Below are 19,101 nucleotides of genomic sequence, written 5' to 3' on the forward strand. Positions count from 1 at the left end.
TGGGATCAATACATTACATTTTACAGAATGTTACTATGGGAACCTCATATAAGTTTAGTGTTACCTGGATTTCATGAGGTGTTTTCAAAGATCTTGGAATGCACTGGGATTTCCTACAGGCGGTGATTTACCGGCCAGTTTCTGCACCAGACTCCATTTTGCCCTGTACTGTGAATACCATGCACCCCCAAGCAGGTCATTCTGCTTATTAATATTTAGTGAAGATATATGTGTACAAATGAACACCGATTACATCCACGACTCAAACTTTCGGAAGACTCCAAACCCAAGGATACATTTTGCATTGGCACTAAACTTAGTCTGAATCGCATAAATTGGCCTGAAAGTGAAGCCAGATTAGTGCATTCCAATTTTAGAACAGACTTTAGGTAAAATTGTAAATACACGACAGCAATACAAAAGTAGATCACATCAATCAAGCATATTTTTGCAGTCATTTACCTGCTGGTGAGAGAAATTCTGTTTAAATGGCATTTCACTGCTGATGCAATTTTTGCTCAAATCAAAATTCTTCTTGCAGACGGAGAATCCCACATTAAGTTAGATGAAATGCCAGTTGAGAATGTACGGCATGGTAGAGTCAGTTCCTCAGAGAAGATCAGCAGGCTTATTTGTATGTCCTGAAATACCAATCCGGTGTCAGACTCATTTCTTAAAGAAGAAGCACAGACCAGATTTTTGTGTTTCCAACAAGTCACTATGAGCAATGTCAAAGTCAACAGTGAACCAAAGTATCTACTGTAGCAGCCAAAAGCTGATGAACTAACACCGGAAGCACAGATCCACCAGACCATACTCTGCCCACAAAGGCAACCCGCATGTGTAGGTACGCACCTGGCCTGGCCCTCAGTCTGCGGTCGGGATGATGCACAGAGCAACAGCCTGAGAGCTCTGAGCAGTGGGGTCTGTCCAGATTTACGGAGAACAAACTGAATATTTTAAACTACAATTTGCACAGTACTGAGTGGGCCCTGTGCATCTCGGAGAGCCTGAAGGAAAAGGGGAGTCTTGCCTGGTAATCAGCATGAGGCTGTCAGGCCCCTCTGACAGAATCGGCGATTATAAGATGCTCAGGGACGCAGCAGTGAGATAAGGAGCTGGCAATCATCATAATGCTAACAGCAAAACAACGTTTCCCCACCAGGCATTCTTGTAATAACAGAACACAGACTAAACATTATTAGAATTTAAAAAATGCCTCTAATAAGACATAGGTGTGAAACAGACCGATTGTGAAGGTTAATATTATCTATGAAGTGCAGCAATACTAGGCTTATTTGTTAATTAATACCGCATATTTAACATTACTGAATTAGCTTAAACACTCCACAAACTCATCAGTTGCTGACCCCTGTGGGAACATTATTACTATTTTCGGAAGGCAGTTGCTGGCCACAGAAGTAGTGTAAGTATATCGTGCAAAGAGTCTTATGCAAATAATGTGAAGGTCTATCACCAGCTATACCATGATTTTGATTATATAATACATCACACAGGTTTTGGGAAAGAGCAACATTCACCATTTGCAACATCACGATCTACTGGTTTATGACAAAAACGGCAGTTTTATAGTGGCTGCTGTCCAAACCCCATTGATTCTTATCGAGTTCGTATGGTTTAAACCGAGACTTTCATACCAGAATTGTTTTAGTCACAATAAATGCATATATGTGCACAGTGCCGTGTACACGAACTTTGCACAAGTACCCGGTAGTGATAAGCAGCACGTTACTGACGTCCCTATCGCAGTAACAGATTGCAGTAAATGCATTGGTTTGGCCAACTCAAGCGCTGATAACCAAAACTCATAATTTCCCTCTGGGTGCCACGTGACAGCCTGCCTAAATAAGCTGCCGTGCTGTCAGATGGTCATTAACTTACCGTAAACTCTACAGATGCGCATTTATTTATTTAATTTACTTTAATTTATTTATTTATTTGCCGTCGTTAGGAACGAAATGTTTCAGCCCCGAGCAAGACAGCGTAGGAGCAACAGGGACCTGCGCTGAATATATGTGTATTTGCTAATGAAACAATCAGAGTCGATGGGGATGCCGGTGGGCAGGACAGTAGAAGCTGACAAATAGTCCAACTTAACTCAAGTTATTTTTCATTTTAATTTCTTCTTTTCTGCTTTGCCGCGATGACTGCGCTCGACTTCTCCGACGTGGAGGCGTTTTTGGATGGCCACCCGGAGCTTTTCGAGGAGTATTTAATCAGGAAGGGAAAGTGCGAGATGGTGAGCAGGTGGCTGAGGGAGCATCAGCCGTCCAAAGTGTCGCTGGTGGAAGACAAGCGCAGATCGACCAGGGACCCGCTGTGGCAGACGGATGGACTCCAGCGACGCTGCTCTCACATGGAGCTGAGACGGAACTTCGCTCGGTCCAAAGCCATGACTGCGCACCGGACCTACGACGAGCACGTAAGCGCCCATGAGTCCCAGTCCAGTGTGCGCCGCCGGGCGCTGCTCCGAAAAGCCAGCTCCCTGCCCCCGACCACAGCTCACATCCTGAGCGCCCTGCTCGAGTCCAGGGTAAATATACCTCAGTACGCCTCCAGCGCCATAGACTACAAATACCGACTTAAAGAGAACAACGAGAGGGAGTTTTTCCTGGAACTAGTAAAAGACATCTCCAATGACCTGGATATGACAAGCCTTTGTTATAAGATCCTAATAAATGTGTGCATATTAGTGGATGCCGACAGGTGCTCGCTCTTTCTTGTGGAGGGACCCCCGCACAAGAAAACACTGGTGTCCAAGTTCTTTGACGTGCATGCCGGAGCCACGGTCCGGCCCTCTTCCAGCACCTTAAACTCCAGCGAAGTGCAGGTCCCCTGGGGCAAAGGCATCATTGGGTACGTGGCCGAGCACGGGGAGACCGTCAATATTCCCAACGCCTATGAGGTAAGACAATCCTCCTGAATCAGGCAATCCTGAACATTTTCTTTGTTCGGTTTTTAGCATTATGCATAATGTGCAATAACTTGGATATATATGATGCCAGGGAAATGACCGGTCACTAATTTTTGGATGTTCTTTTTCTGTTGCAGATGGTCATTATGTTTCTATATTAATATTAATATAAGGCAATAATAATAGAGATGATACTGCAACATCACTAACAGTAATTCTGCCACATAGTTTCAGTATCTTATATATCGTATGTGTCGAGAGTGTAAACAGGTAATAAGCTACTTTCAATGGAACTATATAATCCTTTCAGATCATTAAGTGATTTATATTAATAGCTAAAATGCGATTTGCCTTTTACATGTTACCATGTTACCATGCTGGTGGATTATATTAGTTGAAACGTGGAAAATTGTTTTAAAGTAGCATTAGTTCAATAGATATTATCACTTAATTGTAATATTTAGGGAAAAAAAACATATATATATATTGTATGTTATAGTAATATAAATGAGTAAGTATACTCTTCTCGGGATATTAGTAATGTTACCTGGGTATGAAATGGCGCAATAATGCCATTAAAAGTGTTTTGTAATTTTGTATTATATTTGCAGTTCTTGTGCATCTTAACCTGTGTCCAAAGAGCATCATTAATGTGCAAACTACAGATTAGCTGTGATTGTTTTCCTCCGGCAGCGTGTGTAAGGGGCTGAATGACTGTATTCGTTTCTCAGGACCATCGATTCAGTGACGAGATTGACAGGCTGACAGGGTATAAGACTCGGTCCATCCTGTGCATGACGATCTGCAACAGCGATGGCGACGTCATTGGAGTGGTGCAGGCCATCAACAAGAGCCCAGAGGGTACTGCCTTCACGGACGACGATGAGAAGGTGAGGGCTGGGTGGAAAACAGGGACCCTGCTGTGAACTACAGTAAAAAACCTTCCTTTACCATACTGACCGGTCTAATACAATATACATGCATTCTGCCCACACTCTGGAATCATGGAATATAAAATATAAAAGTAAATAGGCTTTTCAGACGATGTTATTGCAATGTAGTAGGATGGTGAACGGGAAAATGAAACAAAAGTGAACGAAATGTTTGTCCTTTTACATGCATCCTACACACGCAACGTACTCAATGACCCACTGCCAGTCATGGAAATACATGTTTTTAGCTGCTTGTTTGCTTTTTAATGGCAAAATACCATGGCTGATAATTTTTTTCTTTTAAGAAAACTAAGGGACGGACTTAGTATAGTTATGTGCTTGGTGGATTTAATGGAGTTAATGTGGTCAAACAGCATTTTGATGTTCAGTATCGTTCAGTACGGGACAGAGCGGTGGCTCTGAGGCTAAGGATCTGTGTCCGCGACTGGAAGGTTGCTGGTTCAAATCCTCTGAATGCCCGAAGTGATCCTACTCTGTTGGGCCCTTGAGCAAGGCCCTTACCCTGCCCTTGCTTTATCTTGGGTGTGACGTTATTCTACATCCAGCCCTACAAGGAGGTCCTCCAACTTACAGGGAATTTCTTGGGGGTTGGTGGCAGGATTGGCACTTCAGCCACCAGAAAAAAACCTCCCACTGGTCCATTTGGACTAGTGTGGCGCTGAGGTGTCACCTGACACATGGCAGCTCTCCGGTTCTCATCCTTGAGGTGGTTTGTCATGTGGTGGAATCAGTGCTTGCTCCTCACCGTACCTCAGTATCGTTAATCCATAACTACAATTAAAAATAATGGGGTTGCCCTCAGGTCTTCTTGAAGTTAACATTCCATGAGTGTCACAAATCGTCAGTATGAGTTTCTAGGCAATAAGCAGTTAAGAGCATGTAATTGTCAGTTGAAATTCCAAGGGGTCTGTTACTGTAACCTTCAGAAAGGTACTCGACATTGTCCAGGAGTAATAATGGGTAAAATGTGCTCTGAATCGAAGCCCCCGATAAGTAGCTAAATGCTAGTGTCTGTCTGTGTTGCAGAGCGGTGATGATAACAGAAAAGCATGTATCTCCATTTGGGTCTCCTTTAATTCAGCTACATTTTATAGCACAACACAGAGTTGCTGTATTCTCTCATCAGATCCAGCTCTCTCACTACAGAGATGCCAAGTTCTGGATTAGGTTCCTGCCCTTTCATAGCTCAGGTTTTTATGGAAAAGGGCTGGACTACTAGAAAATGTTCCCTGGGAATGTCATACTTTTTATGGGCTTGTACCTGCTCTTTACTTTCATCTAATTACAATTGTATTTATATCATAATGATTTAAGATTTTGATTATTATAAAGGTTCATTTCGAAGTAGCTTTATTACTATATGCTAATATCTTGCTCTCCTTCTAGGGTTGAACTGTACATTAGCTAAGTTATACTTAATGATTATATGTATTAATCTTACTGCAAGTAATAACTGTGTACATGTGTTTGTGAATCTTAAGTAATTACGGATTCATGCTTTCCCAATACTGTCCACAAGGGGGCAGAAACATGTCAAGAAGTAGAATAATATCCATCCATCCATCCATTTTCCAAACCGCTTATCCTACTGGGTCGCGGGGGGTCCAGAGCCTATCCCGGAAGCAATGGGCACGAGGCAGGGAACAACCCAGGATGGAGGGCCAGCCCATTGCAGGGCACACTCACACACCTAGAATAATATTTACTGTTAATATTAAGATGGTACTGCGATCTTTACTTCTCCATTTGATAATTATGTATCAGCTGGATCAGAGGTTACTACAGTTATCACAGTACTTTGGATTTTACTTTTAGAAAGGAAACTGATATAAATTACTTCAGCATTAGTTTAAATACACGAACTCATGGCCATAGGTGGAAATTAGCGGGAGAACATTTCAAGCTGGATTTAAGGAAGCACTTCTTTACGCAGCGTGTAGTCAGAGTATGGAATAGCCTTCCTGATAATGTAGTGCAAGCTGAATCCTTGGGTTCCTTTAAATCAGAGCTAGATAAGATTTTAACGACTCTGAGCTATTAGTTTAGTTCTCCCCAAGCGAGCTTGATGGGCCGAATGGCCTCCTCTCGTTTGTATAGTTCTTATGTTCTTATGTTCTTATGTTCTTATCTCTTACACTTGTAAGAGATGGATGTGCATGGATGTGCAGCCTAGTATTGTTACACGACGTAAACACCAAGCCTGACAATTAAATTGGGATCCGGGCTGCATCCCATGTAAATACCAGACTTAGTGGCCTCTGGTTTGCTTGGCCTTGAGGAAAAGGTACAGCCCTGAAATGTGTCTCCTGACACAGGAAATTAACAGCTATTCTGATTATTTGCCACTCAGACCCTTGCAATTAAAGGCAGTCCAATTAATTTGCCTCTTTGCAACTTATTTATTACGCGATCAATATTTAGTTTCATGATTACTCACCCAAGCTTTGGACCGTCATTAATCCGGGTTTACGCAGGTGCCTTAGGGCGCAGAGCACCCTCACATTAATAATGTGTCCCCTCAGGTTGTAGCCAGTCATTCCACGACTGCGCTATGGTTGCAGAGATTCTGGCCCTCGGTAATTGCAGATGTACCCTTAGTGATCTTTTTACTGGAGCTGGCAGTGTCCTGAGACAGCAGAAAACAGCTAGAGACTGTATTGTCATCATTGCACACGCAGTCGCTGGTCATACAGCTGACTGCTCTGTTTATTATCCAATTTCTCATTTTATTGGTTGTTGTCAGGCCATTCTGCGGGTCATCCTCCATTTCTGACTTTCGCAGATCAAATGACACAGAGGGCTGCTCTGTTTCCTGTCTCCTTCTCAGGTGCTGCAGATGTATTTGCCCTTCTGTGGAATCTCAATCTCCAATGCCAAGCTGTTCTCTGAGTCCCGCAAAGAGTATGAGAGGAGCCGGGTGAGAAGAAACCTGAGAACTCTTCTTTAGCTAAACCTCATCCAGCTAAACCTGCTCCAGCTAAACCTCCTCCAGTTAAACTTCCTCTAGCTAAACCTCATCCAGCTAAACCTCATCCAGCTAAACCTCCTCCAGTTAAACCTCCTCCAGTTAAACTTCCTCTAGCTAAACCTCATCCAGCTAAACCTCCTCTAGTTAAACCTCCTCCAGTTAAACCTCCTCTAGCTAAACCTCCTCCAGTTAAACATCCTCCAGCTAAACCTCCTCTAGTTAAACCTCCTCCAGTTAAACTTCCTCTAGCTAAACCTCATCCAGCTAAACCTCATCCAGCTAAACCTCCTCTAGTTAAAACTCCTCCAGTTAAACCTCCTCTAGCTAAACCTCCTCCAGTTAAACATCCTCCAGCTAAACCTCCTCTAGTTAAACCTCCTTCAGTTAAACCTCCTCTAGTTAAACCTCCTCCAGTTAAATCTCCTCTAGCTAAACCTCCTCCAGCTAAATCTCCTCCAGTTAAACAACGTCCAGCTAAACCTCCTCCAGTTAAACATCCTCCAGCTAAACCTCCTCTAGTTAAACCTCCTTCAGTTAAACCTCCTCTAGTTAAACCTCCTCTAGTTAAACCTCCTCCAGTTAAATCTCCTCTAGCTAAACCTACTCCAGCTAAATCTCCTCCAGTTAAACAACGTCCAGCTAAACCTCATCTAGATAACAGTCAAATGGGACCAGATACGATTGGTTTACTAGCGCTTATATCTACAAACCCTGCTGCACTTTGTAAATGTGCCAGTCCGTTAAATGGTAACCAGATTCTGCACAGAGGAGTTTGTGGGGTGGAGGCTCCCCTATTGCATGCCAATAAATATTTATCATTAGAAACAAAATACCACAATCTTAGTTGACATTTTATATTTGAAACAGTTGTACTGGTAGCTGTAATATACAATAGATTTTATAATATGTATGTAGAAAACTATAATTAATTACCAAGAAACTGCAGAATGAGTGCTAACAAAAATAGAAAATGATACCTAGATAAAATCATTATTATTTCTACAGTTCTGTTCCTGCTGAGGGATCGGTCCTTCATTAAAATACTCTAAAAAATTATCAGTCATTCAAAGGATGATATTATACATCTGTTGTTCTTTTTCGCTAATGTTTTTCCCAACATTTATGCAGGAAATCAAACTCAAAATAAGTTTACTCTTATTTGTATAAAAGTAAGGGAACAAAAATAATTGTGTTCCCTTAAATAATTCACAATAGAACGATTTTAAAGCAGTCAAATGTAGCTTATTGAGAGGGTTATGTACAAACCAATACACATAATACCAAAAAGGCCATGTGTTTGTGTCATATTTGACTTATTCAAGACAGAGAGTTTGCCTAAGTGCAAGCTGACATCCCATAATTTCTGGTTGACATTTGAAAGTGTCATCGGCTCATACCTTCCAGTTGTTATGGCTATTGTCTGATTTGTAATGATTAACAGCCAAATAATGTTGGAAAAATTGGATCAGAAACAGTCTCAATGTGTTTCTTTGTATCATGCAATATGTAACTTTTAAAGTAATTTGATAGCATCATAAGAGATCATTTAGGTCCTGATATTTGCTCATAGGAGATTTACTTACACAAAAATGTTCTGAGGGCAGAATGAAAAATTATTGGTTCACAGCAATAATTTGCTTGGGCTCACCTATTCTATATTCTGATTGGATATCTCTCTGAACCAATAATTTTTTTTGTTCCGCCCTCAGAACATTATTGTGCGAGCAAAACTCCCACGAGCCTGATGCTCTTGTCTGTGGAAGCTGCTGAGGGTGACTGATGACCTGCTGGCTGTTACCCTGCCAGGCCCTTCTCGAGGTGGTCAATGATCTGTTTGAGGAGCAGACGGAACTGGAGAAGATCGTGAGGAAGATCATGCAGCGTGCGCTGACTCTCCTGCAGTGTGAGCGCTGCTCAGTGCTTTTATTGGAGGACATCCAATCACCAGTGAGAGAACCCCTCCTCCACCAATCACATCCACTCCTCTCTCCATACTGGCCACACCCTCAGTCTACATCCCTTTTTTATGAACCCCTCCTCCATAACATGTGCCCCCATTTCTTTTGCAGGTGGTGAAGTTCTCCCAAACATTCGAGCTGATGTCTCCACTTTGCAGTTCTGACCATGAAATCAGGTGCGATTCTCACTGTTTTCCTCAGTATTCATGTCAAGGACGGAGAATGTGAGACGTAGACGGCATGTTCCTGTGCCTAGAACAGTGTTTCCCAACTCATTCCTTGGGGACCCACAGACAGTCCACGTTTTTCCTCCCTCCCAGCTCCCTGCCAGACAGTCCACATTTTTGCTCCCTCCCAGCTCCCTGCCAGACAGTCCACATTTTTGCTCCCTCCCAGCTCCCTGCCAGACAGTCCACATTTTTGCTCCCTCCTAGCTCCCTGTTGGAAAATGTGGACTGTGTGTGAGTCCGCGAGGACAGTGTTGAAAAACACTGGCCGAGTACAAATGCAAAACAGCATCGGGAACCATCTGTTCTGAAGGCCTCCTGACTTTTCTGTGTGTCTCTTTGACTAAGTCAGTATGGAGAAGCTCTCCAGCTCTGACTGGCTGATCAATAACAGCATCGCTGAGCTGGTGGCATCCACTGGGTTGCCCGTCAACATCAGTGATGTGTGTCAGGACCCTCGTTTTGACACTGAGGTACGTGATGGTACACGTCTCCTTGTCCTCCTCAGAAGCCCTCATGCCTAAAATGAACATACAGATACAGATACATATGAGCACATTCACAGGCTACTCACTGGCATATGCACCAGTCATACATTCATGTAGTTAATATGTTTATACATAAGCAATCACAAGCACAAAAACTGTTGGCGTTCCCTTTCTAATCCTGATGTGTTTACACAATAACATTTATCCTATGGGCAGGTATAGATACATGCACATTTCAACTACCTTCCAACCTTAGGGATTAAATCATCAATGACATATAGCATGAGACTAATTGAGCAGTAATCTTAAAAGATTATTTCAATTGTGTTGAACGCTTATTGCTTTGTGAATAGCCATTCAACACAAGTGTTAGTCAGTCAAGTCAAATAAAGCAACTGAACAATCATAAAAGCATGGATTGCTAATAGATGCTACAAGCACGTTGGCATAGAAACACCAATCGCTACAGGGATATTCATTCAACTCCCCTGATAAGCAATAATTCCGTTACTGAAAGCATGCGGGGATTGGTCCGGGCAGCTTACGTCAGCACCACAACCTGGATACCTATAAATGGTACTGACAGAAAGAGGAGGAAGGTGAATGAAAAGAAATAAAAGAAGACAAATACTGGCACATGACCTGCTGTAACATAACCTGCAGGCACATGACCTGCTGTAACATAACCTGCTGGCACATAACCTGCAGGCACATAACCTGCAGGCACATAACCTGCTGTAACATAACCTGTAGGCACATAACCTGCTGGCACATAACCTGCAGGCACATAACCTGCTGTAACATAACCTGTAGGCACATAACCTGCTGGCACATAACCTGCTGTAACATAATCTGCAGGCACATAACCTGCAGGCACATAACCTGAAGGCACATAACCTGCTGTAACATAATCTGCAGGCACATAACCTGCTGGCACATAACCTGCTGTAACATAACCTGCTGGCACATAACCTGCAGGCACATAACCTGCTGTAACATAATCTGCAGGCACATAACCTGCTGGCACATAACCTGCAGACACATAAGCTGCAGGCACATAACCTGCTGGCACATAACCTGATGTAACATAACCTGCTGGCACATAACCTGCTGTAACATAACCTGCAGGCACACAACCTGCAGGCACATAACCTGCTGTAACATAACCTGCAGGCACATAACCTGCAGGCACATAACCTGCTGTAACATAATCTGCAGGCACATAACCTGCTGGCACATAACCTGCTGTAACATAACCTGCTGGCACATAACCTGCAGGCACATAACCTGCTGGCACATAACCTGCTGTAACATAACCTGCAGGCACATAACCTGCTGTAACATAACCTGCAGGCACATAACCTGCTGGCACATAACCTGATGTAACATAACCTGCTGGCACATAACCTGCTGTAACATAACCTGCAGGCACATAACCTGCTGGCACATAACCTGCTGTAACACAACCTGCAGGCACATAACCTGCTGGCATATAACCTACTGTAAAATAACCTGCAGGCACATAACCTGCTGGCACATAGCCTGCTGTAACATAACCTGCAGGCACATAACACTCTGTCTCTGATGTCTGGATAATGCAATGTCTCCTGTAGGCAGACCAGGCCTCAGGGTTCCACATTCGTTCGGTTCTCTGTGTCCCCATTTGGAACCGCACCCACCAGATCATCGGTCAGTTGTAACCGTCCACTTCTATCTCTTGGCCCCATACCTTCTTTGTTGAGGGCTAAAAGGAGTATCTATCTTTCTAAGGGGTCGCTCAGATCCTCAATCGTCTCGACAGGAAGACCTTCAATGATGCTGACCAGAGGCTTTTTGAGGTGAGCAATGCTTCTTCCGCACTAATGCTGTTTTGTTGGGATAAGTCAGTTGAAAGTCTTTTGTTTCTAGATGTTGCTGACTTGCTTCAGTACATTTGTCTTATCTTCTCACAGGCTTTTGTGATTTTCTGTGGCCTGGGAATCAACAACACCATGATGTACAATCAGGTGAAGAAGACATGGGCCAAGCAGTCTGTTGCTCTTGATGTAAGTATCTTCTGTTGATATCCATTTAGTTAATTTTGCCGATCGAGATAAACCAGTTGGCCACCAATAACGAACAAATAAAACATTATTCATTAATCATCTCCTGCAAATTACTGGCAAACACGCCAAGGTTGACACATGGGTCAGGCACCGCTGATATACAGGCTATGTGATACTGAGGTTGAGGAGGGAAGACCAGCCCTTACAAGACCGGCCCTCACAAGACCGGCCCTTACAAGATCGGCCCTCACAAGACCGACCCACCAGGAAAATTCCCCAAACTTCCCCAAGGCCGGCCCACAGCTGTTTATAGCCATTTCACTGCAAAAGTTTAAGTGAGCTTTACAGATACTTCAGCACATAATCAAAAGAACCATTATACTGTATGCAATTACAGGAATGCAGGACAAACTGACATCATATTAAATGCTGCGGGAAAATGTGACATTTGACTGTTGCCGCTTTGCCTGTGCTTCATTGGCCTAGATGCTGTCTTACCACGCCACATGCTCCAAGGTAGAGGTGGACAGGCTGAAGGTTAGTGAAAAAAACACGATTTACACAAACAGTAATTGTAAGAGTATTATAAGAAGTGAAAGGTAGAGTATCAAATTTAGATGTATTTGGTAACATACAAAAAGTTAAAATATCTGAAATGAGTTGTACTCTGTTTTAAACATAAAATAGTATTTCCATCTCTATGTCCTGTTCTCTTCGCACGTTATTCGCAGTGTTTGTTGGTTATGAATCAGGCTGAGGAGTTTGGATGCACTTTGAGGCCGGTGGTGCGGGAGGGGTGGCAGCGTGGGCCGTGTGTCTGTGCAAAGGGAGTCTCTCTCCAGCTGCGTTTGTAATGCATTATAAAACAGCCAATCAGAGCGTCAGAGAAGCAGCCCCTAATAAAACCATGAAACTTTCATGTGTCTCACGCAAGTTTAGTATCTCAGCAGTTTTCCTCTATTTCAGACAGCTGGGTGATTTTAATGCTCCATTTTTTTATTTCAGGTTTTTTTTCTATTGCAGCTTAATTATAGACTAAATAAACATATACAGTATAATAATAGAGAAAGAGTTTGGGTGTTAATCTTAAAAATTACAACATGCAAATATTTTGCCTTCAGCATGGACCACAGTGCTGTATAAGTGTGTATTTTCTGTTTTGCTCAGGGACTGTTGCGGCAACCAGTAATATCTTAGAAAATCCTGTTTGTCCTTGTAGCTCATATTTGCGTCTCTCTTTCCAGGCGGCAAAGATCCCCTTGAGCAGTGAGCTTGGTATAGATGAGTTCCACTTCAATGACTTTTCTCTGGACAACGACGGCATGATCACTGCATCTCTGCGGATGTTTCTGGAGCTGGGAGTCGGTCAAAAGTTTAAAATTGACTATGAGGTGCGTGAGCTGCTAATTTGAGATATATACACACAGTTTCTTAATAGATATCATTAAATAAAATAAACAAAAAGAAACACAAATCAATTAATAGCCATAAATGGTGCATTTAGGAAAATTATGAACATTTCTTTGCATCGTTGTGATATATGAATAGAGGTAGATGTTGGGTATAGATGGAGTAGGGCTCTTCAGTAAGTGGGATATGGATGGAGTAAGGCTTTTCAGTAAGTGAGGTATTGATGGAGTATGGATGGAGTAAGGCTTTTCAGTAAGTGAGGTATTGATGGAGTATGGATGGAGTAGGGCTTTTCAGTAAGTGGGGTATTGATGGAGTATGGATGGAGTAGGGCTTTTCAGTAAGTGGGGTATTGATGGAGTATGGATGGAGTAGGGCTTTTCAGTAAGTGGGGTATTGATGGAGTATGGATGGAGTAGGGCTTTTCAGTAAGTGGGATGAAGATGGAGTAGGGCTTTTCAGTAAGTGGGGTATTGATGGAGTATGGATGGAGTAGGGCTTTTCAGTAAGTGGGATGAAGATGGAGTAGGGCTTTTCAGTAAGTGGGGTGTTCTTGAACCTGCGCTCTCACCCAGGTCCTCTGCCGATGGCTACTTACCGTGAGGAAGAACTACCGCACGGTCGCCTACCATAACTGGCGACATGCTTTTAACGTCTCCCAGTGCATGTTCATCATGATCACGGTGAGTTTGATTCTCAGCAAACCACTTCATCAGCTGAATATCGCCGTGCCGACGCTTAAGATTCCATTGGGTTTCTTGGGATGGGTTGCTTTGCCAGTCAGGATCCTGTAGTGTGGGCCAACCCAGTCCTCGGTGACCCATATATGGTCCACATTTTTTGCTCCCCCCCAGCTCCCGGCCAAACAGTCCACATTGAGCTGGGAGGGAGCAAAAAAATGCGGACTGACTGTGGGTCTGCAAGGACCGCATTGGGAAACACGGCCAGAGAGACCCATTAATGGATGGTGTCGACTCTTTGCAGACAGCTGGGTTCCAGGATGTCTTGTCCGACATCGAAATACTGGCGCTGATGGTTGGTTGCTTGTGCCATGACTTGGACCACAGAGGCACCAACAATGCCTTCCAGGCCAAGTTAGTTGACCTCATTGCACCTTCAGTCACCGACACTAGTTTCTCAACAGGTTTCTCTCTGTCCCACACAGCAGTTTTACTTACACAACAATGTTACGAGAGTGGAAGTAAAAATTGTTGGTTCAGAGAGATAACCAATCAGATTGTAGAGGAGGTGGGTCCAATCAATTAGAGGAGATGTCTTGGTCCCGCCTCCTCTAGTTGCTTGGAGCCACCTTCTGCCCTCAGAATGTTTTCTGTAAGTAAAACTCCCACACTTCTCCTTGCCTCCTGTAGGTCCGGCTCGGCTTTGGCGCAGCTGTATGGTACCTCCGCCACCCTGGAGCATCATCACTTCAATCACGCCGTCATGATCCTTCAAAGCGAGGTGACTGTGCTGAACAGACTCGTCTGCGCAGACAACCAGCTGTCACCAATCACAAAGCAAACATCCAGAAACTACCAGACGTCTGGCAAAGCTTATACCCCTATCGCAGTCTTCAGCGGCTGCATCTGATTTTCTTTAACATTAAAAAATAATCATTTACCCTCTACTGATGAGACAGATACCCTAATTTGATATAACGGACTAAATATGAAGTTAAATGTAATGAAGACTACTGTAAATGCAGTAAATTGGATTAGTAAAGAATTGTTTTTTTATATTATTAGGGTCACAACATTTTTGCCAGCCTGAGCTCCAATGAATATAGCAACATGATGCAACTTCTGAAGCAAGCCATTCTGGCGACGGACCTGACTTTGTATTTCCAGTGAGTACAGACAATGAAAGAACAGTCAACGGTGGTCAGTTTTTAATCCTTGTTTTTCATCCGTTTCCTGCCGTTTCTTACTATTACTTTTGTTTGTGTTCCCAGATAAAGCGAGTTAGTACTGATGTAGTCATTCAGGGAACACTGGGATGCTTAGTTACAACAAAATTTCTTCTCTTAGTTCCTTATTGTGCATGCTAAGCTAAACGAAACGAGCAAATGAACCGATGTACTGCATTCCCCTGATTTGTTCCTCACACACTGATCCTGTCCCTCCTCCCTCTGGTTGGACACACTTTAAGGAGAAGGAACAAGTTCTTTGACTGTGTCCAATCTGGCCAGTTCAACTTGACCAATGAGGAACACAGAGAGATGTTCAGGTGAAGATTCACTTTTTATGTTTTGGGGTTCAAGTTGTTAGTAAAAATTTAAGTTCTCTTGGTAATTGGCTTCTGTTGTTGACTATAAAAATGTCTTGTTCTCTGTGGTATTGGATACGACTGGCCAAAACAGGTCGATGCTGATGACAGCGTGTGACCTGGGAGCTGTCACACGACCTTGGCAGATCTCCAGACAGGTTAGACTTCACCCCTTTGCTCCTCACTGCGTGTTGTCTTGCACAATATAAATGAGTAATTATTCGAGTGGTGTTTTCTAGGTTGCGGAGCTGGTCACCAGTGAATTCTTTGAACAAGGAGACAGGGAGAGGTCTGAGCTGAAGCTGACACCATCTGTAAGTGCGGCACGGGGCACCTCAGGGTGCTCCAGACGTTATTCGCACACATATAGGCCCAGACTTTTGTCTTTTAAATTGAGTATGAAACTATACAGCCAGGGGCATCAGAGGGGCATAGACACCCTGGCAGATTCAGGGTACCCAACACTAAAATTGGGCATGGGGGCCCAAGGTGACATTTCATCAGGGGGGGGATTTATAGGCCGTAATGTAGAAAGCTGAGATTTTTTTAAAAATCTGACAAGAATCCTGGGACAGAGACGTTGACTCTTTATATCAGGCCTTTTTTGCTTTAATGCAGGCGATCTTTGACCGCAATCGGAAAGATGAGCTGCCCGCTTTGCAGCTGGAATGGATTGATGGGATCTGCAAGCCTCTTTACGAGGTAAGGAAACCGTCCACGTAGCTGGACACGAGCACTTACAGCTGCAGGGCACTTCGCTGCTGGTACATGCTCTAAAGCAGCCTGCCACACGTTACTCTGTATCATAACTAAATTATATCAGTAGCTGATTAAATACTGCGTACCTGACTGCTCCTTTACAGGCTTTGGCGAGTCTGAACAGGAAGCTGCAGCCAATGGTGGATGGGATCAATGCAAATCGAATGAAGTGGGAGGAGCTGTGCTCTGCCAATCAACAGGCACAAAGATCTCCTGAGTCCAGCTAACCTGTTGGGGAACAAGCAGATTTGGAATGGAACTGAGGTGTGATAGGAAGGCAGGGGCTATAATTATGAATTGTAGGGCTTACAGGACCATCTGGAGATCTCATTGTACTCTACAGATGCTGACTGGACTGAGAAACTGGATTTTAAATGGGTTTTTTGGCTTTTTACAGGGGTTACTCATCTGTGTGGTTTCAACATCACCCTTGTATCTAAACAGTAATTATGTATAGTATTGTAATTGTACTCCCCTACTTGGACAATGGGAGCATGATAAATTTGAACTGCGTCCAGGTATCTGAATAATGATTACCTATGTGATTTTCACTTGCTAGCTACCTGGACTTGAATTGCACATGAATTTGAAACTGGGGTATGTTTATAATATAAATGTTCGCACAGAAGATTTTAACTGTGTCAAATGCATGTCTATATGACTAGTATGAGTGTCTTGATTTCTCTTAGGAGTTTTACTTAGACAAAAATGTTGTGAGGGCAGAAGGAGCAATGATTGGTTCAGAGATATAATCAATCAAATTGTACTGGAAGTGGGACAACCTAATCAGGTGTACTAGTCCCGCATACTTTATTTGCTTGGGCCCACTTTCTCTACAATTTGATTGGTTACCTCTTTGAATCAATCAATTTTCCTTCTGCCCTCAGAATATGTTTGTCTAAGTATAACTACCATGAGCGTTTTGATTGCCACATTTCCGCGCTGAACAGCAGTGTGAGCCTATTATTTATAGGTATCGGCGCTGATCCAGACCAAATAACGGGATCGGGTATCAGCCGTGCGTGGCCGATCCACGTCCGATACTTATTTATTTAGTTTTAGCACTCACTAAAAATAATTTATTTCGTGTTAAACCTATTTGTACAATCAATCACACGACAGCTCTTTCACATTTTTGATGTGTTTTTGCGGCATTCGAGCTAAACGCTAACGCTGCTACTTGGCCTGCTTGCTACGCAGTGGGTGTACGCGCCGCGACTTCCGCCTGCTGTGACGTCATGCACATAACATTCGCAGCAGGAGAGGCGTCAAAACAGCAGGCAAGACTTTGACGGTTTTGGAAGTACTTTACGTTTTTAACTACTGGTTTGCAGTCTTTGTTAAAAACTTAGTTTTGAGAGGTGGAAATAGCGTTTAGTGGAAAATCCCACTAAACAAAGCGAACGCATTCGCCACTTGCGTATCCTTGCTTGGAAGATAGGCTATTAATTCCAATTGAACTGCAAAATGCTTCAAAAATGCTTAAACAAGATGTACAAACCAGCTGGAACAGTTTGTTATGTATGCTTCTAGTAGACTAAAGATTTTTTGGCATACATGTTTCAATCTCTAATTTAGTTAAAATATTAATATATAAACTATAACTATCTAATATGTTTATTAATATTAAAATAAAATGAGCTATTGTATCGGAATCTGTATCAGTAACAGCAGTTGTGTATCGGAATTGGATAGGAACCAGAAAAACGTGGATCGGCCCATCACTAGCATTATTGCCGACGCGGGTATTCGTTTAGCTTATTCTGAATGTGCTTTCGAGCCAAAGGATATACACGTTTGAGCAGAGATATCCACAAGACTAGATCACACTGTCATGCCCGGCTCGTCCTTTACGGGACACAGACATGACGACCCCCTCTGGGGTCCCGCACGCCCTCACCCTGGCGAACTCGACCCCAGAGGGGGGTCGTCATGTCTGTGTCCCGTAAAGGACGAGCCGGGCATGACACACACTCTTTTCCATTTCGTTACAACTTAATTTACTTTCTGTTTAACTGGCTTCTTAAAATAGAGATGCTAACTGCTTCACAATTCTAACTGGGCATTAATATTTGACAGTTCATTCATTAGTGAGATTCTCACACCTTTGTCGAAATGCTTTGTTTCGATAAACATCCATAGTGCGCGCGGGAAAGATTCAGTTATTTCTTGGCATGTGAATCACTTTGGAACCTGCTGAAGTATTTTTCTGAATCGTTCCCCAAAAAAACAGTCAAAATCACTTGCTGTTTTTTGTGAGACATCTATGTGAATTGCATGTGAATTTCACTAGTATATTTTTTGTGACTCCTAGAGTATATTAATTTCCTGCTCTTCCAGAAAGTGAAAGAGCAGAATGACACATTTTCCGTTATTGTATACAAACAGCAAAAAAAAGTTCTGTTTTGTAAGAGAGCTGAAGCCAATGGCGCTGTAACAGTCAGTCAAGCCTCTGGAATTGAGTATTTTGGTGGTGAGATCTTCCCTCCAAAGTGTACTGTCAGGAATCAGGGCCCACAGATGGTGCCTCAGCGCTGCTTACAGCATCAGGGCTTCCCCCTGGCAGATGGGGAATGGCAGTTGTACCTGTAGCTCAACAAGTAGCACATTATGCTAACAACACGATGGTTGTGGGTTCAAATCCCATGGAGTATGCAGTAAACTGTAATCCTTCCCTCTACTGTAAGTTGCATTTTAAAATGTAACGTAGCACCCAATCGTCGGTTGAGTTCCATCATAGTCTGAAGGGGCAGTAGATAACGGAGATGGCATCTCTCAAGGATTTTATTTGGTCTGGGCTTGAAAACTGACTGAAGCTGCATGAGACAAGTTTGCATCTCCACTGCCAAGCAACTCGCAGAATGTCCTGATGGTGCCGTGAACAGGGCGCATGAACGGAAATGATAAGACGACATGACTACTGTACTTTGTGGCAAACTGAGTACGATAAAGAGGTTCATGAATGTGTATTTTTAACTATGTGCTAAATGTTAAAATATTCAGTTACCAAAAGAAATACGTACAGTTTTTTCAACTGTTTGTGAAATCTAAAATTGCGAAATTTTAAAAGGTTTTCTGTTGTGGCTTTCTAAC

General features: G+C 43.0%; 1 protein-coding gene across 1 annotated transcript; it reads left to right on the forward strand.

Moving 5' to 3' along the window:
* Positions 1-1,754: 1,754 nt before the first annotated feature.
* On the forward strand, positions 1,755-16,720 carry pde11al (phosphodiesterase 11a, like). Its single transcript, XM_049026033.1, has 20 exons — positions 1,755-2,926; positions 3,667-3,825; positions 6,716-6,805; positions 8,663-8,803; positions 8,926-8,990; positions 9,394-9,514; positions 11,143-11,218; positions 11,300-11,367; positions 11,482-11,574; positions 12,061-12,111; positions 12,819-12,965; positions 13,560-13,667; positions 13,969-14,078; positions 14,355-14,445; positions 14,730-14,830; positions 15,133-15,210; positions 15,344-15,407; positions 15,489-15,563; positions 15,868-15,951; positions 16,113-16,720. The coding sequence occupies exons 1-20, from the start codon at positions 2,165-2,167 to the stop codon at positions 16,233-16,235; spliced, it is 2,607 nt and encodes an 868-aa protein (XP_048881990.1). The 5' UTR covers positions 1,755-2,164; the 3' UTR covers positions 16,236-16,720.
* Positions 16,721-19,101: the final 2,381 nt, after the last annotated feature.

The sequence above is a fragment of the Brienomyrus brachyistius genome, chromosome 9 (assembly GCF_023856365.1).
Source record: "Brienomyrus brachyistius isolate T26 chromosome 9, BBRACH_0.4, whole genome shotgun sequence".
Taxonomy (NCBI): Eukaryota; Metazoa; Chordata; class Actinopteri; order Osteoglossiformes; family Mormyridae; genus Brienomyrus; species Brienomyrus brachyistius.